Consider the following 18,986-nt stretch of genomic DNA (forward strand, 5'->3'; position numbering starts at 1 on the left):
CTTTGAAATTGCCTTACAAATATCACATTCAATTTATTTCACACTTTCGTTTGGTTAACTTACACAGGTTAGATATTCACACACAAATATATAAATATTTGATATCATAGACAAAATAAATGCTGCTAAATCTGATGGTATACAAGTTCGATGACCGCCACAGGAATGTGTTAGTTTGACAAAGTAAGGGCCAGTGGCATGGCTCTGGCCAGTGTCGTAGAGTCGTCCGGATGCTGTGACGATCCGGTGGCCGTGCCCGTCGTGGTGGTCGCCACATTACCATTGCCCGCCTCTGCTCGCTTTCTGGAGGTTATCTTCTTCCAGCCGCGCAAGAAGATCTGATTGCGATACTTGGGCGTGGTGAAAGTGTACAAAAGCGGATTCACCGCCGAGTTAAGGGGCAGCACAAAGACCACCAGCCAGGCGTATATGTCATCGGAGATATTGTAGTTGAAGAACACCCAGATCTTCATAACTATAATGGGCACCCAGCACAGGAAATCGGTCAGTACAATGAAAAAGAATCTCACCGCGAACTCGCAATCCAAGAGAGTCAGCGGAGTGGCACTTCGCGTCCGCCATATCGAGATGAGGAGTGCCGTGTAGAGCATGGCGATCATCACCAGTAGCAGCAAATTGACTCCCAGGAACACAAAGGCCGAGTAAAGCCAGCCCATGGGAAAGGCTTCGTGGATGTGCAGAGGAAAACAGGTGCCCGAATAGGATCCATAGTAGGGCAGAGTGCTGGTCCGCCAGAGAAGCACTGGAACCACCGCCAGTCCCACACCCGTAATCCAGATGCAGATCAGAGCCAGCCACATCACCCGACTTCCGATGCTGCGGTGGCCACGGAAGGGATCCGCGATAAGCAGGAAGCGTTCCAGCGACATGAAGGCCAGAATTAACATCGACACCTCGGAGGAGCTCACGGCCAGGGTTCCAATCAGCGTGCACTGCCACGAGCTGATCCAGTCCAGCACAACCCTTGAAAATGACAAGGTGAATACAGGAACAATTATTTATTCTATATGATTATTTATTTAAGGCTTGTTAAACCATGGGAGAGGGTACAATTACTTCAGTCATAAGTTTGTAACGACATTTCTGACCCTATAAAGTTTAAACACATATTCTTGATCACTAGCAGAGTCCGTCTGTCCGTTTCTACGCCAACTAGTCTCTCAATTTCTAAACTATCTAGATGAAACTTTCCCAAAAGTCTTATTTTTACGGCAGGTAAAACTCACTTGTAGTACTCGTTCCGGTAGCGATAGTCCTGCACTCCAATGGTGACCAGATAGAAGCCCATCAACATGTCGGCCAGGGCCAGATTCCGGATGACCATCGTCACAGCCACGTTCTCGTCCCGGTAAATAAAGCGTCCCCAAAGAACCAGGACATTGCCAGCTATTGTCAGAGTGGCCATAACCCAGGCGGAGTATCGGAGCACGGGTTTGCTCAAGAGGTCCTGAAAGGAACTGATCCCATCGGTGGAGGGCTTGCACATCCTCACCTGCGGCGTCATCGAGCAGTAAAAGAATCTATCGTAGATTATATAGGTGAGGTTGCGCATCGAATTAATGGCCGCGAAGTCGATGTGATCGTAACGAATGCCCGAAAGATTCAGGAACGAGATGTTCAGCGGCTCCACTAGGCTGCCGGTGATGTGAATGGGCATGTGGGCCAGAGAACTGGTGAGCATATCAAATAATTATATGATATACATTTTTAATTTAAATAAATATATAGTTTATTTTAATTGATTCGATTTTTAAAGATTACAATTTACCACAAACTAGCTGTTTTAATTATAGTTTGTCCCTTTTCAAATGAAAAATGGAAATGGATATAGATTTCTTTTAAATTTACCACAGGTTTATACCAAGTTTAAGAACATTTTTAAAATAAAATTATAGTTTGTACTTTATTTTAATGAAAATATTGATAAAGTTTTATTCATAATTATTAAACAAGGCTTTTTTGCTTTTTTGAGTACTCGGAAGTTGCAGATATCAAAATACGACAGGCTAGGTATTTTGATCTTTAAAAATAGTTGGTCAGTACTCAACATAAATTTAGGCAAATTGATTTTTAAAAAGCATTTTGCCATTATTTTCCCATTTAACTCTTTGTATTTTTAAAGCCGTTTTACTATTTGATTCTTAAGTATACTCACAGTGCCTCCAGTCGAGTGTTGTGCAGAAATGTTTCGCCAGATAACTCCTTAATGGGATTACCGACAAGGCGGCTGTAAAAAGAAATGTATGTCTAAGAATTAATCGTAGATACAATATAAGGTTACGCATACGCCGCGTGAGCCGCGCATAATGGCCACGCGTTTGCTTCTTGCTGATAAAGCCGACACACGTTGTCGCCTTTAAAAGTTATCAAACAATTTTCTCCTTTTTTGGTCGCTACTTTAAGACAAAGTTACAACAAGTTGACTAAAACCTTTGAAAGTCACATAATAAAGTCCTGCTGAGCAACATATTAACAAAAATTCTTATTTAATAGCTGGCTGAGTATAAATCAGTGCACAAACATTGTCTATCAATGTATGGGATAGATGCAACTGGCCGGGGCTAAATGTGTTGGCAGGAAAGGGCGCATCATTCATGGCAGACAGGATGTGGCACAGTGGCTTAAAAACCACTTCAAAAGGTCATTTAAATGTATTTTAAAATAAAAAAATATTATTTTAAAAAATCTTTAAATTTTTTAACAGCAATTATTGATTAAAATTTAGCATTGTTTTATATAAATACTAATTCTAGTTGTATTGTAGTTATATTAAAATATTCAGAGCCTTGAAATACTTTTGCCAGCAGATTAAATACAATTATTATAATCGAGTGTAAATGAAATCACCTTAAATAATTTGAAAAATAACTTTACATTTAAAAACGCATATAATAATTCAAGTTGTACCTTATCTTCAATGAATAAATGAATAGATAAAGCGAAAATCCTTAAAGTCAATTTGCCAGCCGTTTTAAATGCAATTGTTATACTGAATTTACTGTGAAGATGTTTTATCCCGAGAATTCTGAATATGACAAACAACCAAATTTAAGATTTATTTTGTCGACACTGTTCCTCCGTGTGGAGTGAATTTCTTCTGCTTTATTAGTATGTTTATAGCGTTGGGGGATAATAACTTCCATATTTCTACTGGGTCGTGAATTGGAGTGCTGGTGCTTCGGTTCCACCGTGTCACGTCCATGGGAATGCAGCAGCTGATGTGAGATCCAGGGAACTGAATCTGATGGAGATGGTGTTGTGAAAGCTGACGTTGAGCTCTTGGTAGTGGGAACTCCATTGCTTGCACTTGTCTGGTCAATCAATGCCCGAACGCCAACTGTTAACAGTTTGTTTTTATGGATTGTCGCCCAAAGACAATGGCCACGCCCCCCGCCCCCTGCAAGCGAGGAGCAACCACAGATTGCTGGTAATTGCTCGCTGGCTATAAAGCTGCAGCGCCATTTTGCGTTGCCTGGTAAAAGCTTAAACTAAATATTTAACTCGGCCACAAATTGAGCCCTCAAAAAATGGGCCCCAACAATTTTGATTATGTAAATTTCTAATTAATTATTGAGGGCCAGGCCTCTCAGATCGGCTGGCATCATGATTTTGGCAAAGAGGCCCCAAAAGTCCGCACTCAATAACTTCATAAATATCCGGCCAAACCAGACGCCACACGAGCACAATTAACATATTTCTCTTGAAGGGCAACAAGTTGCTGCTGTCCCCCATTTATGGGCATCCAAATAAGCCTCGAGTAATGCCCATTGTTCATGGGCGAGCACATCCTCCTGTCCACATACACGTGTACCATTCCGAGGGGACACAAATGCGTCAGAATCAAAAGGACGGAGTAAACGATGAAGGGCTGGCTGTCGCTCGATGCGCATTTAAGAAAATGGTAAATAAATGCCGCTAGTTGTGTTTGTGTGCTACGTGCAAGAAGCGAAAAATCATGGAAGTATTATCACAAATTATGAGAGGGTCAGACAGTTTGCCTAATGCTCTATAATATCCTGGGTTAGGATAGCAAATCCTCGAGTATTGGGATGCGCTACAGAAATCATTAAGTATTGGAATAACACATAATAATTCATAGTGCAAAAAAGTATGCGACAAAAATTAAAAAAGTCGCCTTGCCTAAATCTACCGATATTGTCTATTAAAAAAAATATATTGCATACAAATTAAGTGATTGCAGTGATTTAAAAAGATTTTTAATCATAGTGACTATATAAAGTAAAGCATAAATTTGTAATTCTGACTGCCAAAAAATTACTGTATCAGTAAATTTCTGAAATAAAAATTTATGTTACATCTCAAAGACGTTAAACACTAAGATTATTCTCTTTAAGAATATACTGCTACCGTAAGGCATAAAAAGAAGTTTTGTTAATTTTAATTCTCCTTTCGAGCTAAATTTTCTCTCAAATAACTCAATATACCCGATTGCGAATGTGAGGGCATATTAACCAAATTAAGCCATTTACGCTTCCCTTGCAAATGACACGTTTCAGTTGTGGATTCTTTTGGGGCAATGTGCTTTGCGGAGGCACTGCGGCATTTGTTGCACTGTCCATTTGTAAAATTATATTGGCCATAATTAACGTCACGACCATGTCGAGCGGACAATGCTGGACTTGAAGGTCTTTAAAGCCGTATACATATACGGTCGAAAAATCTGTGTAATGACCTGTCAGTGGCTCAGTAGCTCGGCAGCAGGAATCAAATTAGTGCAGCGATTTCTCAAATATTTTCGTTTTCGTTTGTTTTATGGCCACGTCTCCACCCTTGACCCCTAGGGGATACCAAAGACAAAACAAATCAGCAGAAATTGCTGGAGGAAGACAGGATACATGAGCAGCATTTAGATGCGTATCTGATAGATACAAATACACGGACGCAGATACACGCTCGCCAAAGGAATTTTTGTACACTTTCTTTACTGGGTGCAGGAAAGAAAGAATTCTACTATTTTACATATAATAAGAAATGCAATCTGAGAACTAACTTTAATCCATACAAATTCACATACATTGGTAGTTGATAAAGCCGTGTAGAATTTTAAGTTTCCTACCTCCAAATGTAAATTAATTTCAGCAAAAACTCAACTAGTAAGTGAAGTGCCATATTAATATAACAATAGTTTTTACAATTGCCTTGAATTTAAACGAATAATAAATGCCTTAATTTAATTCTGTTCAATATTAATTGCAAACAATCAAGAATTGAATTTGCGTTGAGAAGCAAAACTACCATGTTAATTAAAACATTTTTTAAGTGCATTGAAATCAAAAAAATTATATGTATTTTAAAATTATATATTATAAATATTTATTTATATTTATTTATTGTTTTTAAGCACTTTAATTTGCTATCGTTGGGCTTTTGATAATTTCTATTGAAACATAGATCATGTTTTCTTTCTGTGTGTCTATAAAAGTCTTACACTTGGCATACAAGCTGCCCGGAATGCTGAGAAATTCCTCGCACGCCAACAAAGGGCAAATTATTTGCATAGAAGGGCGGGAGTGATAAGATGGGTGGTTAGTGATAAGATGGTAAGAGGTGTCATCAACAGGCGTAAAGGATTCACAGCTCGAAAAAGGGGGAGTGGCACAGCATCTAATGAAGCAATGACGATTGGGGAATACCGCCCCGAGTCGATTTCAATAAACTCCTTCATTATTGGCCCACAACGTGGCCCCGGAGTTGGTTACTCAGTTACTTTTGGCCAAGGCTTTGGCGAAATTGTTTTCACATAAAATACAAATTTATTTGCATTTTTATTTGGCCATAATAATGTTTGTTTATTTGTTGCTCCGGCTGCGTTGGCCAGAAGTCAAAGTCCCGAAAGATACAAAATGTATAAGAACCAATCTGGTCAAAAACAGTGTGGTGGTGTGTCCATGTTACATCCTTGATATGCTGATGTATGTGTATTTAGTACATATATGCTGGATGGGTTTGGTAAATTTATTAAGGCCACAGCTTGATGCTAGACGATGGATGCAGAGTTGGCGGAGACATTTATTGAATATGCCATTGATATATGGTTATGAAAGCCAGAAAGCAACATACAATTCTTATTTCAACTCTTGTGTGGATTTTATTTACAAGATATGCTTTAAGCTCTCTGTGGTTTTCAATATTAAATATTGAGCATACGCCATGTTGTCTGAGGCTCATCAAATTCCTTCCTCAAAGCGTTAAACAATTTGTTTTCCTTCTTTACGACTGCCGTTTATAGATTGGCCCACATGCTTTAGAGTTGGCCATAACTTGCATTATAATAAACTATGACTATAAAGGTTAGATTAGTTGGCCCAAGGGGGTAAACTTTTTTATAGCGAGGGCTTGGTCAAAATCATAAAAATATTTATATCGTTTCAAATGAAGCGAATTTTTTCTTAGTCTTTAGAAGTATGTATTCTGGTTAAACTTTCTTTCCCTTGTTATTATTTATCTGTCTGTGGGTGCAAAAGTTTCCAACTTTAATTTTTCATGAACAGAGGGCCACATTTCGTATACGTAATTGCGCATTAATGAACTAAAATTAATATCATTGAATATGATTTTGAGTCACAAAGCAAGTGTGCAGCTGAGGGGTGGAGATTTTGGGTTTCGGCTGTTTGAATTGCTTTGCCAAATTACGATTAACTTTGGGGACATTCCTACTGCTTTGTGTCCTGCGGTGATTCTTTGACCAGAGCTCGAGTTCATTTACTTGTGTCCCAACATTATTCGTATTATTATGCTAATTAGCTTTGTGTCGCCATAATTCATGCTTAGTGTCGGTGTTAAACATTCAGAAATACAGAATGAAATCCAAACCCCTTTCCCCTTTGGTATACTCACATATCTCGCATATTGGTGAGATTCGCAAAGGCTTGTCCATGGATGTGAGTGATGAGGTTATGCTGAAGATCTCTGTGAGAAGTAAACAAGATTTAAAATGTTAGTTTATACATTTACTAAGTAGGATTGTACATTTTTGTCATTGTAATATCTTAAATCAATCTAAACTTATTGTTGTTAAGCAACTCTACTTTCTCGCTCTCCCTTAACTACCCATATGCTTCAAATTACCAGATAAATTCCCAACACATAAGATGAGCACGAAAATTGCGACACAATTTATCCCATCCAAATCTCATCGCTCCCATTCGTTTCCAATGTCTGTAAAGGTTAACACATTTATTTACGTTGGGCAATTTGGGTAACTGATTTATTTTCAGTTAGCAGCCAGGCGTCGGGCACCCAGACGACCCATTGACTTATATTGTCAGCTATTGATGCATAAATTAATGATTATGTATACTCCGCCAGTAGGGTGATTTTGAAAGGAAAGGGGGGCCTCTGATAAATGCTTTCAAATTGTTTTAGGTGTATGCAGTACAAAGTTTTGATGTTATCCTGTTTTGTTTGTTTCTATACGCTTTCATAAAAAAAAACATAAAAACATTTGTGTTCATAGAAGTGGTAAATATTTTAAGAAAAGCTTTTAAATTGCCTTTTTAAATTTTAAAGTTTTGAAAACATTTGCCAAGGGTACTTGCAACTTCGACTCTTAGATTCAAGTTTTCCTTTCTGTTTTTCCCTGCCACTCATCTTTTAAATATTTGTTTAGCATATGTTATTTGCGTAAACAATAAACGTGCCAATTTATGGTTATTGGTGCATAAATTCCATTATTTTTGGATTGCCCGTAAAAAGGTGTCGAAGTATCGCATATCCACCTCAGTGTCATGTCAACAGTGCGTATACGCAATGCTCCATTTATCTTTTTTCACTGTCTCAGCAACAAAGTAACCCACATAAATCTCTCAAAGTAAACAAGTAAAAAAAAAGACAGCGAAAACGAAAGCAAAATGCAACGAAGAGTAAAAATTACGCATACGCCCCATAAAATCTAAGTACAACATATTTCAATAGACTTTTCGACACTTGCTGGCTTCTTCTTCTTCTACTTCTCTTGATTTTTATTTTTTTTTTGGGGTAAAAGTTGATTGTTTTACTTACAGCAAATGTAAATTATCCAATTGGGAAAAAGTTTCCTTGCCAATGTATTCGATTCGATTGAAATCCAAATAACTGTAAAAGTAAAGAGATATTTATGCAGGCATCTGGCTAACAACAATCTGGCTAAGCTGTGGGCCTAGTTTTGTTTATATGTACATTTTTGGGCTACTGTTCTAAGTCAGCCCTAAGCTTTTCGTGTGTGCTTGTGTGAACAAGTGAGGAATGTTTCTTTAACCAATCTAAGATAATCAAAGTTGATGCAGTGCCACTAAAAATGGCTATAAGTTTGAACTAAAATCTTAAAGGTTCAAACCATTAAAACGTAAGATATAAGGTTAATGGCTTCGGAAATCTAGAAAATCTATTTGTATGTTCATTAGGCAAATATATCATGGAGCTTATTAATGGCATACATTTTTTAATCATTAAAAACGATTTTTAAGAGTCAAAATTTTAGGACAAAGTTTAAATTTATTCAGCATAATATGTTTATTTAGCTCATATAAAAAAAATTAATGACATTTATATTTTTAAACTTTAAACCATTAAAAAAATTGTATAGTCCTCATTATTATAGGAATGAAATCGGTAGTTGTTCTGAGAAAACTTTCTCTTGTACATATGTGAAAAGAGCATTTTTAATATGTCAAGCTATAAACTTTAAGATTGTAGCTTACGACTTTAAGGCGTAAACTTCAAAACTTGAGTAAACACCACTAAAGGACATCAAACGGATACTTTTGAGAACTAAGTGAGTGCAACCACGTTGACAACATTGTGCCAGTCCTTAGCGGAATCACCCAATGGGCTGCCAACGGAAAGGACGGGCAATCCAGCAGGACACCCAATATCCGAGTAACCCAATGAGCTGGTGCACCGCCCGCTTTTAACAGCATTTTACGCTTGAATACATTTGGCGGAGCTGGGTGTCCAGAGACACAGAGCCCCGATTTCTTTTTAGTTTTTAATCTAGCAAATAGAAGAGCAGCTGCCAACCTAGAGCCAACCCAATTCGATTTACTCACACTTCGTAGAGCGACGGGATTTTCGGCATCTGCACATTCCGCAGGGTGAGGCGATTCCTACTCAGGACTAACCACTCCAGCCGGCGGTTAAGTCGCAACTGCTCCATGGGCAGGTGGTGCAGGTGGTTGTTCACCAGGAACAACCACTGCAGGCTCTGCAATCCGATGAAAATTCCATGGGGCAGGTGGCTGATGTTGTTGTGGCTCAATTCAAGGCGCTCCAGGTGAACCAGGCCAGTGAAGCTGCCCAGCGGGGCACGTGATATGTTGTTGTACTTAAGTGTCCTGCGGTAGGAGGGGAAATTCTAATGATTTTCAACCATACTTATACATTGCCTTGATGCATTTATTTTAATAAAAAGGAGGACAAAATATTGTAGACAATTCTCTTAAATGCAATTAAATATATATTTGGTTTAAATGTAAAATTTGAAATATTTAATTAAAGAGAACCGAAAGAGACATTTTCAAAACACAGACATCACAAAATTTGTATGCTAAAGGTATGATTGTTACCACATTTTTACCTCGTTAAGATGTTTTTGTTTGATATTTATTTATTTAATTTCTTTTGTTATTAGTCCAATGTTTAATCAGTTTACGTCACCAATTTTGATATCAAAAGTTTTCATGTTGAAAGTAGAATAATTACGATATTTTTACCTCGTTAAAACGTTTAAAAGGGCTTTAATTTCTTTAGATATTCATAAATATGAATATATGAATGTGAATATTATGTTACTCACAGCTTTTGGAGATGCGTCAAATTTGCAAAGATATTGTCCCTCAAGGTCAGATTGTTGCGGATGATGATCAGATTGGTGACCTCCGAACTTGTCCGGGGAAATCGACGCAACTTTGCATAGCGACCGCAGAATAAAATAGTTTTCTGGCCACACTGACAGGTTTTCGGATATGTGACGATATCTAAGAAATTCAAAAAAGGTTTCTCTCTTAAAAATGCTGGTATTAAACAAATAAATTTGATGACAAGAAACAAGTTTAAAATGATTTAATTTAATCATATATATTTATCGACATGCTTAGTCCTCCATTTTTTCACTTAAATTTTAAGTTTAAGAAATTAATCAAGTGTAATTGATTCATCCACTTACCACAAGTCATGTTTAAAGTTAGGCTCTGATTCCGTGGCACCGCCGGCGGTGATAAATCCACGCCGCTTGCATTCGAGACGGCGGAGATTAGGCGCTGTTGCTTCTTTTCAATGGCACTGCGCACAATCTTGTCGGCAATCTCCTTGCTGCCGTAGAGGAGTCCGCATTCCACGGGATGCTCGTCGCTGCTGTCGGCGCAATCGGGCCGACTGTCGCAGATTTGGCGCCTCGGAACGCACAGCGTGCCGTTGTCGCAGGCGAAACTGCCCGTGGGGCAGGGTCCTGCGAAAAGGACAGTACGGCACAACAAACAGATCCCAAATTAATTATCATCCAAGGACAGCGGTCAATATTGCACTAGCTAGGGTCTTAGTTCAACTATTTACCACCCCCAATTTTCTATAAAATTATGATTAATGTTTAAGGGCAACTGCTTCAAAAGAATAATTAAGAACTCAAAAAAGAAATGAGTCGAATTTTTAGTAGATATTTTATTTTTACAGATTTATTTGGCAGACATATTTAAGTTCAATTTTATAGGTGTACCTTTTGTATTTTCCTGTTTTCCTTATCACTCAAATAAAATGAAAATTCGCATGGGCAACGCTACGTATGAGTAATTATTCTAATCGCTTGCAGACAAACTTTAAACTCACGATGACAACTTAATTTGTGGGTTGTTATTCTCATCGCCTCTGCTCATTCAGTTTATTGTTTGCCCTTTTGTCAAGACATGGCAATTAAACTTAATGTGCAAAAAAGTTTTGGCCTGACTTTTCATTCACTTTTGAGGGGTTAACTTTTGCTTTTGCTTTGTTAACAATATGTTTTCTCAAGCATTGAAATCAAGTACATGAAATGATGGCTTGAAATTTATTAATATGCCATTGAAGCTAATTTAGTTTCAAAACTTTGAAGACTGAGTCCTAACAATCGATGTCCGGAATAACTTATTCCTAGACTTAATTTATCCTGAGACTTTTTCTGCCTGAATGCCTACATCTTTTTGGGTAATTGTCGTAAAACGAAATGACATTTTTGTTTTGCATTTTATCATTTTTATGATTTGTTTGGGTGCCACAACTGGAGACTCCCTCCAAAAGCTGAGCAATTCAAATTACGAGATTATGGAACATAGTTCATTAGACAAATGAACAGATAAAAGCGAAAGTGGAGCACCTTGAAGAGCTTTTAATCCAATTGAAGGGATTGCGTCAGAAACAAATTTGGTTTTTCCAGGTTGTTTTCTAATTTATTTCATAACAGGTTTCAGTAAATGCCAAATAAATTAAATATCAGCATGAAGGAAAAGATACTCTTTAAAATCATATAAATGGGCATCAAAACGGTTGAAATGCTTAAACTGCATACATATATTGCCCTGCTTTTTTTCTTAAATAATAAATATCTAAATTTATTGAGAAGGATTTGTACAAAGACTAAGGCATTGTGTATTAGACGAAACTTTCAATTTGATTGTGTCCATGAATAGGACACATGCTTACACATTTCTTTTCTATTTTCTATCCTCCTTTAATCTCCTTTTCTACGGCTAATTTAATCCTTAGCCGGACAAGCGCTCTCTGTCAGATGAATTATTTCTCGTGATGCATGTACTTGGATTCGGAGGCGACAAAATGGCATAAATCAAACATGTTTTGCCTATATCTGCTCGTATGGCAAATCAATACGCAAATTGGCATAAAAAATATATAATATTGAGGCAGCAAAAAGCGGCGCAAATTTCTCGATATTGATACTCGTAAAACAAGATAAAAGCTTTGAACGAGGAACCAAAAGCAGCCAGGACCAGAGCCTTCTATATATTTATACGTATACTTTGCCATGGATGTGCGAAAATTGTTTTGTGCTCAAGACAAAGTTTGCGCCGTACTCGTATTTATTTTTTTTATGGTCAGGCATTTGTTGTTTTTCCGCCCCCGTTTTTTGTTGCCTTATTTTTATCGTATTATACAACAAATTACTTTCAAATACTTTTGATTATAAAATTTATGGCCATTTTGCAGTTTGGAATTTGATTTTGGTTTGTGTTTGGTCTGATGGAACCCCATTTGCCAGGAATAGTCTTTAAATACACTTTAAATAAACTAAATATTTAAAATCTTATTGGTTCAAAGAGGTATGTATATTACATTGAAACAAGAAAATGTAAGTAGATCAAGCAATTTTTAGACGTCTAAACTAATTTATAGGAATCAATAAATTTTCTTTTAACTACTAAAAGGTTAAAACCCAATCATAACATTATAATATTTTAATTATTCAGGCAAACACGGTTTTAAATTAAATACAATTCTCAGATATTAAAATCAATTCGGAAAATCGTTAAATGTTATATATTAAAAAAGTAACTAAAAACCTCAAGTACTATAAATCAGAGCAAAAAATATTTAAATTAAAGTACTTGAATTTATTATTGAATATATATTATTAGATATATTTTTTTCACCAGGCTGTTTGAATTATAATTGCATACCAAATTGATTAAGAGGTGTGCAAGTTATAGAAATTATACTGCGGATGTCTCACCCAGACTTAAGTAGAATATCCCGGCGGCCAGCAGCAGGACGACGGTCATCAGGACGACGCCCACGGCGATGCTCCTACCGTAGACCATTGCGATTTATCGGTTCGGTCCTGTTTGTGTTTCCCAATCCCAAGCTCGCTTATCTAATTACTTGGCCAGCGTGGCTGCACTGGCTCCTTGACCGAGTTCATCATTAGGAGCACTCAATTCCCACTCCGGTCACGCCCCCATAACACCACTGCGGTGCTGACTCATTGAGTTTTTGTATTATTATTTCTTATATCGTTCTACTCTTTTTTGTTTTTTTGTCGTTTTTCGTTAATTTCTTGTCACTTCATTTGGCTAATGTTCGCAGCTCGTCGAGAAGAGTTTTAAGTGCCAGGATTACACAGCAGATGGAGCGGAAGGAGAGGAGTTTAAAATTAATATTTTGAATGGCAAGTACTTTCCACTTGGTGGGGTTTCGATTTCAGCGTTGGATAAAATTGATTTGATGTCCATAAAAAATATGCATAAAGTGCTATTTTGACAGACGACTGGCTTAAGTTTCACAGACAGATTAAAGTTACTGACAGATTTTTGGTAGCTTTTTATTTGTTGTTAAACATGTTGATTTAATAAAATCAAACAATAAATTTCCTTCATTCCCATCACAGTTTTTAAGAACACTAAAAAATAAATATTATTTTTAATCTTGTAGTATACAATCAATTTTAATTGATTAAATAAACTATATATTATGTGAAGCATTTATAATAACCAATGTTCTGACTTTAGTGAACACAGCTTGGAACTTAATTTTAAAACATTTCAATTTATTTTATTTTATTTTTTTTTATTTAAGCAATTTAAATACCAAATATTCTGACTTTATCCAACACAGCTTTGGCCAAAATTGTAAACCATTTTGATTTATTTTTAAATGTTGCAATTTAAATATATTTATACATTTTATTAACCGAGTTTAAGCTCCCAGCTTAAAATAAAAACTACACTTTAAGCTATTTTGTTCGCTTTAGTACCGAAAACTTAATGGTGAGAAAGACATAAACTAAATTTATTTCCCCCATTGAGAAATGCCAATCAAAATACAAAAATTTCACCAAAAATCATTGGGCTCCAGTCATATAATGCCTATATTTTTAAGTAGCCACTTTTATTTCCTAATTTATGCAAGGCATTAGGACAAACTCAAGGTTATAAAGTTGCCCAATGTAGTTCGAAATGGAAGTGCAATATGTGACCGGCATTAGTGGGCCCCTTTTCTGCGACATTTCTTCTCTGGCTGATTAAATTCCACTTAATTGGGCGTGGGCGGTGGGAGGCGCACCCGGGAGGGCTCAAGGTCAGCCGGAGACAAATCATAATTTCCGCAAAAGGTCACATTGTTTCTGCGATGCATGATCCCTAAACTGAAACAGGGACTCTCATTATCGCAATCATCGCAATTGAACAGCATTTGGTGTGGAAAACAGCCATAAAAGCGGAGCGGCTTGGGTTCCTTTTCTCTTTTTTATTTTTTTGCTGCCGGGCCACTTAATGCTCCCTCGACCACTTTGTAGATTGTGTCAATGCGATAGGACAGTAGAGGATGCCCCCGAAAACAGACCATTCAAATGTGTGTTCCGACGCCTCTTTATTTCTTTGCTGCCACTTTCACTGCCCCCCTAAGTGGGCAACACTTTTTTTTCCTGTTTTGAAAAACGAAAGTCGCGCGCGCTTCTCAAGAGGAAGTGTTTTACTTTGGGATGGACAAAAACCGGAAAGGATACAGGATACAAGGACCAAACGCGTCCACGCACGGCGGCCAACTGAAGCTGGTGACGGCGTGTGTGGCTGATTTTGTTTTCCTCCGCAGAAGAAAAGCGGCCGAGGAAAAGCGGCAGCGCAGTAGCAGAGCAGCTTCGGGTTTCTACAGGACTTCGGCTGACCATTGAGTTGAGCTGCTGCGGTTTTCTTTACTTTCCACTGCTCTCAATAGTCGCGGGCTTACATCTTAAAACAAAATAAAGGTTAATTGTTTAAATTCTTAACCACTGATTTCTGAAAATCGAAATTAATGCTTTCAAGAGATGACTGAATTCATGTGCTCATATATCAGTATTATGAATTTTAAAATTTCCAACTATTTTTTAATATTTATACTTATTAGGCTGTATTTCCAATACCCCAACAGTAAGTACGAAACATCTTTTTCGAGTTTTAAAGAAAGAATCATAAAAATGTGTTTATTAGCTAATTAGATATAATGAAATTAGAATTTGTTCTAAAACCTTTTTAGTTTAAAGTTAATAGTACTGTATATTATTTAATAAATTGCATTTCGGTTGGTGTTTTTGTTGTTTAACTATCAGTTTGTGTAAATATTAAATAATGCTAATTAAAAACATAATACACAGAAACGACTTAAGAGTTGTCTTTTAGTTGTTTGCCTTAAATCCTACAAAGTAAGCATCAAATTCTAATGTGCGACACTTTTGCAATTATTAATGCTTCGGTCTTGTGTTTCGATATCCGGTGGCTAAGGCTAAGCACTTTAGAAGTGAAACTTTTCAACAAAGCATTGCTAATTTGTAATTTTTTGTTAAAGCTGCGCTAATTGCTAAGTACAATAAGTTTTGTGTAATTCGAACTGTGAATTCTATATAGAATCATTCTGTGGGAGACAAATCACTAAGTGCACTACTTAAATGGTAAAAAGGCGTTTCAAGTGTCATTACATTCGAATTATTGCAACAATTAAGGTTCATTGTTAAATTAACAACTAATGGCGAATTGTAGAGATTGGAATAGGTTTTTGTTAACACGTAGACTAGCAACAAAAGTTAAACAGAAGTATAGCACACAAAATTAAAATTAGGGACATGGACTCCGTTTGTACATTAAAATACGGAGTACAGTGCAGAATGTTGAGACATATGCAAGTGGGCTGTGATTACCAATTTGTAACATTTATCATTGCGTTGAGAGATCCATAAAGTGTGTGTGCGGAATGCAGGCATACTTAAACAGTAATCAAGCACGTTGATCATTGTAAATTTGTGTAGAACATTGTGTAAAATTGTGATATTCATATTGGAATCCGTTGTGTGTCAACTCCATTATGCATTCAAGATATGTTCTTCAATTTTGTTCCCAAAAACATCATTTTTGTTGGAGGAGGAGGAATATGTTTAGAAAAATAGCTTCGATGCCTGTGTGTCTTAAACCCAGACGCCGTGAGGATTTTTACTGGTCGGGACAGCAGTTTCCAGTTGCCTGGGTGACCCGATAATCCGACGACTGCTGCCCTGCTTGTTGGGTCCCTCCAGCAAATGCTTGATCTCCTCCGTGGTGGTCACTGTCAGACTTTGCAAGTTCACCTCCTTCATCTCGTTGACCAACTGCTCCACCTGACGCTTCTTATCGGCAATGGCGTGCTCAATCATCAGCAACTCCTTCTTTAAAGTATCTGCTGTCTTGTTCGAAGTGTCAGTATTGTGCAAAGCCTGATCAATTTCGCTCTGTATCCGTTCCATTTCCATTAAGAAGTCACGTTCCATGGTTTGCCTAAGCATTAAAGCATTAAATAAACTATGTAAAATAAAGATATGCATATGTTGACCCACCTATTGGTCTGCTGCTGCTGCTGTTGCTCCAGCTCAATATCGTCCATCAGCAGACGCATTTTGTTCTTGCACTGCAGCAGCTCAGTCTCGCAATTGGCCAACTTGGAGCGGAGCAGAGCAATCTCCGACTTGAGGGTTTTCTCCTGTTGCTTGACCAGTTCGTTCTCCTCCTCCACATACTGCAGAGTCTGCAGTTGCTCGCTGCCTTGCCGAAAGATTTGATCTGCTTTGGAGATCTCACGCGAAATTGCCTCCAGTTCGTGGGCGTGATCGCGTTCCTTACTTTCTAAATATACTATTTCCGTGTCGAACTATAGAATATACGAAGTGTTTAAATCATAATATGGATTGGTAAATATTCTCATACCTTTTGCAATTCCATTTGCTGGGCTGTGATCTTCTCCCGCTGAAACTTGATGAGCTGCAGCAGATCGTTGTATTGCGTGGCCTGGAACATGGTCTCGCCCTCCTCCATGGCCTGGCTATTATTATTAATGCTATTGTTATTATGGTTGCTGTGCTGATCGTAGTCACTGAGGAATGGATTCGTCGAGGAGGAGGCATTGGACATGGTGTCAGCATTGCTGCTGGCCAAACGTTGACCCTGGCACATGGGACTGTTCCTTGGTGGCGGAGGATCGCGATATGGTGGCGGCACTAAGGCCCCATTTGCGGAAATCGTCGGTGTTTGCTTATACAGCTCCGGTGAGTTATTGTTGTTATTGATATTATTATTATTGTTATTGTAGTAAATCTCGTTGGGGCTAGAGCGTCGCAGTTCATTGCTGGATTTGCTCAGCTGGCTGTAGATATGCTGATTACTGCTGCTGTTATTGTTGTAAAAGTCGTTGTAGCCATTTGCTGTGGTCGGTGGAGTGCCTGTGCCCGTGCTGCTCATGTCTAAAGGATTCGACAGAGATTTCTCATGTTTTGGCACCAGCGGTGCCACCACATTGTTGTTGTCCTGCGGTGGCAGCTGCTCCTGTGGAACCATTGGTGGTAGCACCATAGCCCCTGAAATCGGAGATTGCGACTGCAACTGTTGCTGTTGTTGCTGCTGCTGAGGAATCCCTTTTACAATCCCAATGTTATCAAACTGCTTGGCATCGTAGCCCCTGAAAATATTTTAAAATAATTTTTAAGTTAGCTAAACAAACACAATACAGATTATGGTTCATATAGCTTAATCTATATCAATTATGGACCAATTAACTAAAAAAAAAGTGAAAAGAAACTATACAGGATTAAAGATTAGAGTTAACTTACATAAACAAAGGTTTGAAAAGAAACTACACAAGATTACAAAATTGTGGTAAAAAAAAAAAAAAGATCTAGGACTTTTAGTCTTAAGCTTACTAATATAAAAGATTTGAATGTTATCAATTAAAGTTAGTTATGTGAGTTAGTAGAACAGCACACACCCAAAACTCTTTTTTAATTCCTTAGTGCGGTAGCTGAGTTCGACGTTCGATTTTTGCTTCAGCAATGTGGGCGCTGGCTTGTTGCTATTATTATTATTATTGTTTGGGCCCAGCGGCTTTTTCGTTGTCATCACAGCATAGTTATTGTGGTTGTTATTGTTGGCTTGTTGTTGCTGCTGCTGCTGCTGTTGTTGTTGCTGTTGTTGCTGGTGCGTTTTGTTCTCGGATCGTTGTAATATAAACTGCACATCATTTGCATACTCGCCCCATTTTAATAGCAGCTTCATGGGATTCTCATTGGGGGCCAAATGGCGTTCATTATTACGCCACCTTTCGATCAAAGTGAATCTTCCCACTTTTCCGGTGGCATGGGCCAATGCGAAGACCACATCCTGCGTTGTTCAAAAAAGGATAATTAGAGGAAAAATCAATAATATATAGGGCATGGCAAAAAAAATACCTGACATGTGGTGTTCACTGTAACGCCGCAAACAATTCGCTGAATGCCCTCGACCCAAACTTTCAGCTCCATTCCGGCTAATTATCTTTGGTCTTTCTAAAAAATCGACCAATTATTTCCGTTTCTTGGTGTTTTTTCTGCTACCAGAAAATTACTTTCTTGTGCCGCTCCAGCTGGAAATGGAAATGGGGCTCTACGCTAATGGTTTTTGGCGCTTGACTGGCGTTCTGCTGTCGCGCAGCCAGCGAAGCGTGTTAGCTGCACTCTCTGCTAGATTTTACTTAATTTTCCGATCGCTGCTTCTGCTTCTTCTTCACTTGCACTTATTTACAACAACAATAACTCCGAATTGTGTTTGTGTGTATGCTGGGCGTGCGTCTGTGTGTGTGTGCTGGAAAAATTCTGATTCACTTTTTGATTTCAGATTTTTTTGTTTCTATGCTTCCGACGCTGGAACTTCGTTGTAATTCACTTCACTAAACTCATGTAAATATATATCTTATCTTGTTAAAAAACACAATATTTTATCGTTTTTACGGAATTTCCAACGAATAAAAGCAAAAAATAAACATTGTTGTTGGCATGCACTTGTACTCGATGCCAAAATCGATAGAAACACCACCAGACCAGGGGTGGTCAAACAGGTGGCCTCATGTGTTATCGATAACATTGCTAATTGGGAAATTGTATGTATTTAAAAAATAAATCCTATTTGATTTTATCTAATTAAAAATATCTTAAGCAGTTTCAAGAACTGAAATTAAAG

The 18,986-nt window shown here is 37.7% G+C and overlaps 2 protein-coding genes across 4 annotated transcripts; both read right to left on the bottom strand.

Moving 5' to 3' along the window:
* Positions 1-8: 8 nt before the first annotated feature.
* LOC108148934 (relaxin receptor 2) lies at positions 9-14,529 on the bottom strand. 3 transcript variants are annotated; one of them, XM_017276254.1, is made up of 10 exons: positions 14,474-14,529; positions 12,734-13,073; positions 10,184-10,465; positions 9,815-9,995; positions 9,069-9,353; positions 8,044-8,115; positions 6,880-6,951; positions 2,177-2,248; positions 1,248-1,691; positions 9-984 (listed from the first exon to the last, which is right to left on the bottom strand). In XM_017276254.1, the coding sequence occupies exons 2-10, from the start codon at positions 12,819-12,821 to the stop codon at positions 171-173; spliced, it is 2,310 nt and encodes a 769-aa protein (XP_017131743.1). In that variant the 5' UTR covers positions 12,822-13,073; positions 14,474-14,529; the 3' UTR covers positions 9-170. The 3 variants fall into 3 exon arrangements, with proteins under 3 accessions (XP_017131743.1, XP_017131742.1, XP_017131744.1); XM_017276253.1 differs by having other exon boundaries at positions 14,341-14,523; XM_017276255.1 differs by lacking the exons at positions 9,815-9,995; positions 10,184-10,465; positions 12,734-13,073; positions 14,474-14,529 and having other exon boundaries at positions 6,880-6,949; positions 9,069-9,197.
* A 393-nt stretch (positions 14,530-14,922) lies between these two features.
* LOC108148983 (putative uncharacterized protein DDB_G0271606) lies at positions 14,923-18,825 on the bottom strand. The gene is made up of 6 exons (XM_017276324.1): positions 18,376-18,825; positions 18,221-18,316; positions 17,761-18,152; positions 16,707-17,454; positions 16,340-16,650; positions 14,923-16,280 (listed from the first exon to the last, which is right to left on the bottom strand). The coding sequence occupies exons 2-6, from the start codon at positions 18,290-18,292 to the stop codon at positions 15,935-15,937; spliced, it is 1,869 nt and encodes a 622-aa protein (XP_017131813.1). The 5' UTR covers positions 18,293-18,316; positions 18,376-18,825; the 3' UTR covers positions 14,923-15,934.
* Between the last annotated feature and the right edge of the window lie 161 nt (positions 18,826-18,986).

Source organism: Drosophila elegans, unplaced genomic scaffold, assembly GCF_018152505.1.
Source record: "Drosophila elegans isolate 14027-0461.03 unplaced genomic scaffold, ASM1815250v1 contig_476, whole genome shotgun sequence".
In the NCBI taxonomy this organism is placed as follows: domain Eukaryota; kingdom Metazoa; phylum Arthropoda; class Insecta; order Diptera; family Drosophilidae; genus Drosophila; species Drosophila elegans.

Coding starts and splice junctions, on each gene's coding strand:
- LOC108148983 (XM_017276324.1), bottom strand. CDS start 18,292: ATGGAGCTGAAAGTTTGGGTCGAGGGCATTCAGCGAATTGTTTGCGGC. Junction 18,153..18,220: donor CAGTGAACACCACATGTCAG/GTATTTTTTTTG, acceptor TGAACAACGCAG/GATGTGGTCTTCGCATTGGC. Junction 17,455..17,760: donor GAATTAAAAAAGAGTTTTGG/GTGTGTGCTGTT, acceptor AAATATTTTCAG/GGGCTACGATGCCAAGCAGT.
- LOC108148934 (XM_017276254.1), bottom strand. CDS start 12,821: ATGGTCTACGGTAGGAGCATCGCCGTGGGCGTCGTCCTGATGACCGTC. Junction 9,354..9,814: donor TTGACGCATCTCCAAAAGCT/GTGAGTAACATA, acceptor CTCCTACCGCAG/GACACTTAAGTACAACAACA. Junction 985..1,247: donor TACCGGAACGAGTACTACAA/GTGAGTTTTACC, acceptor GTCATTTTCAAG/GGTTGTGCTGGACTGGATCA.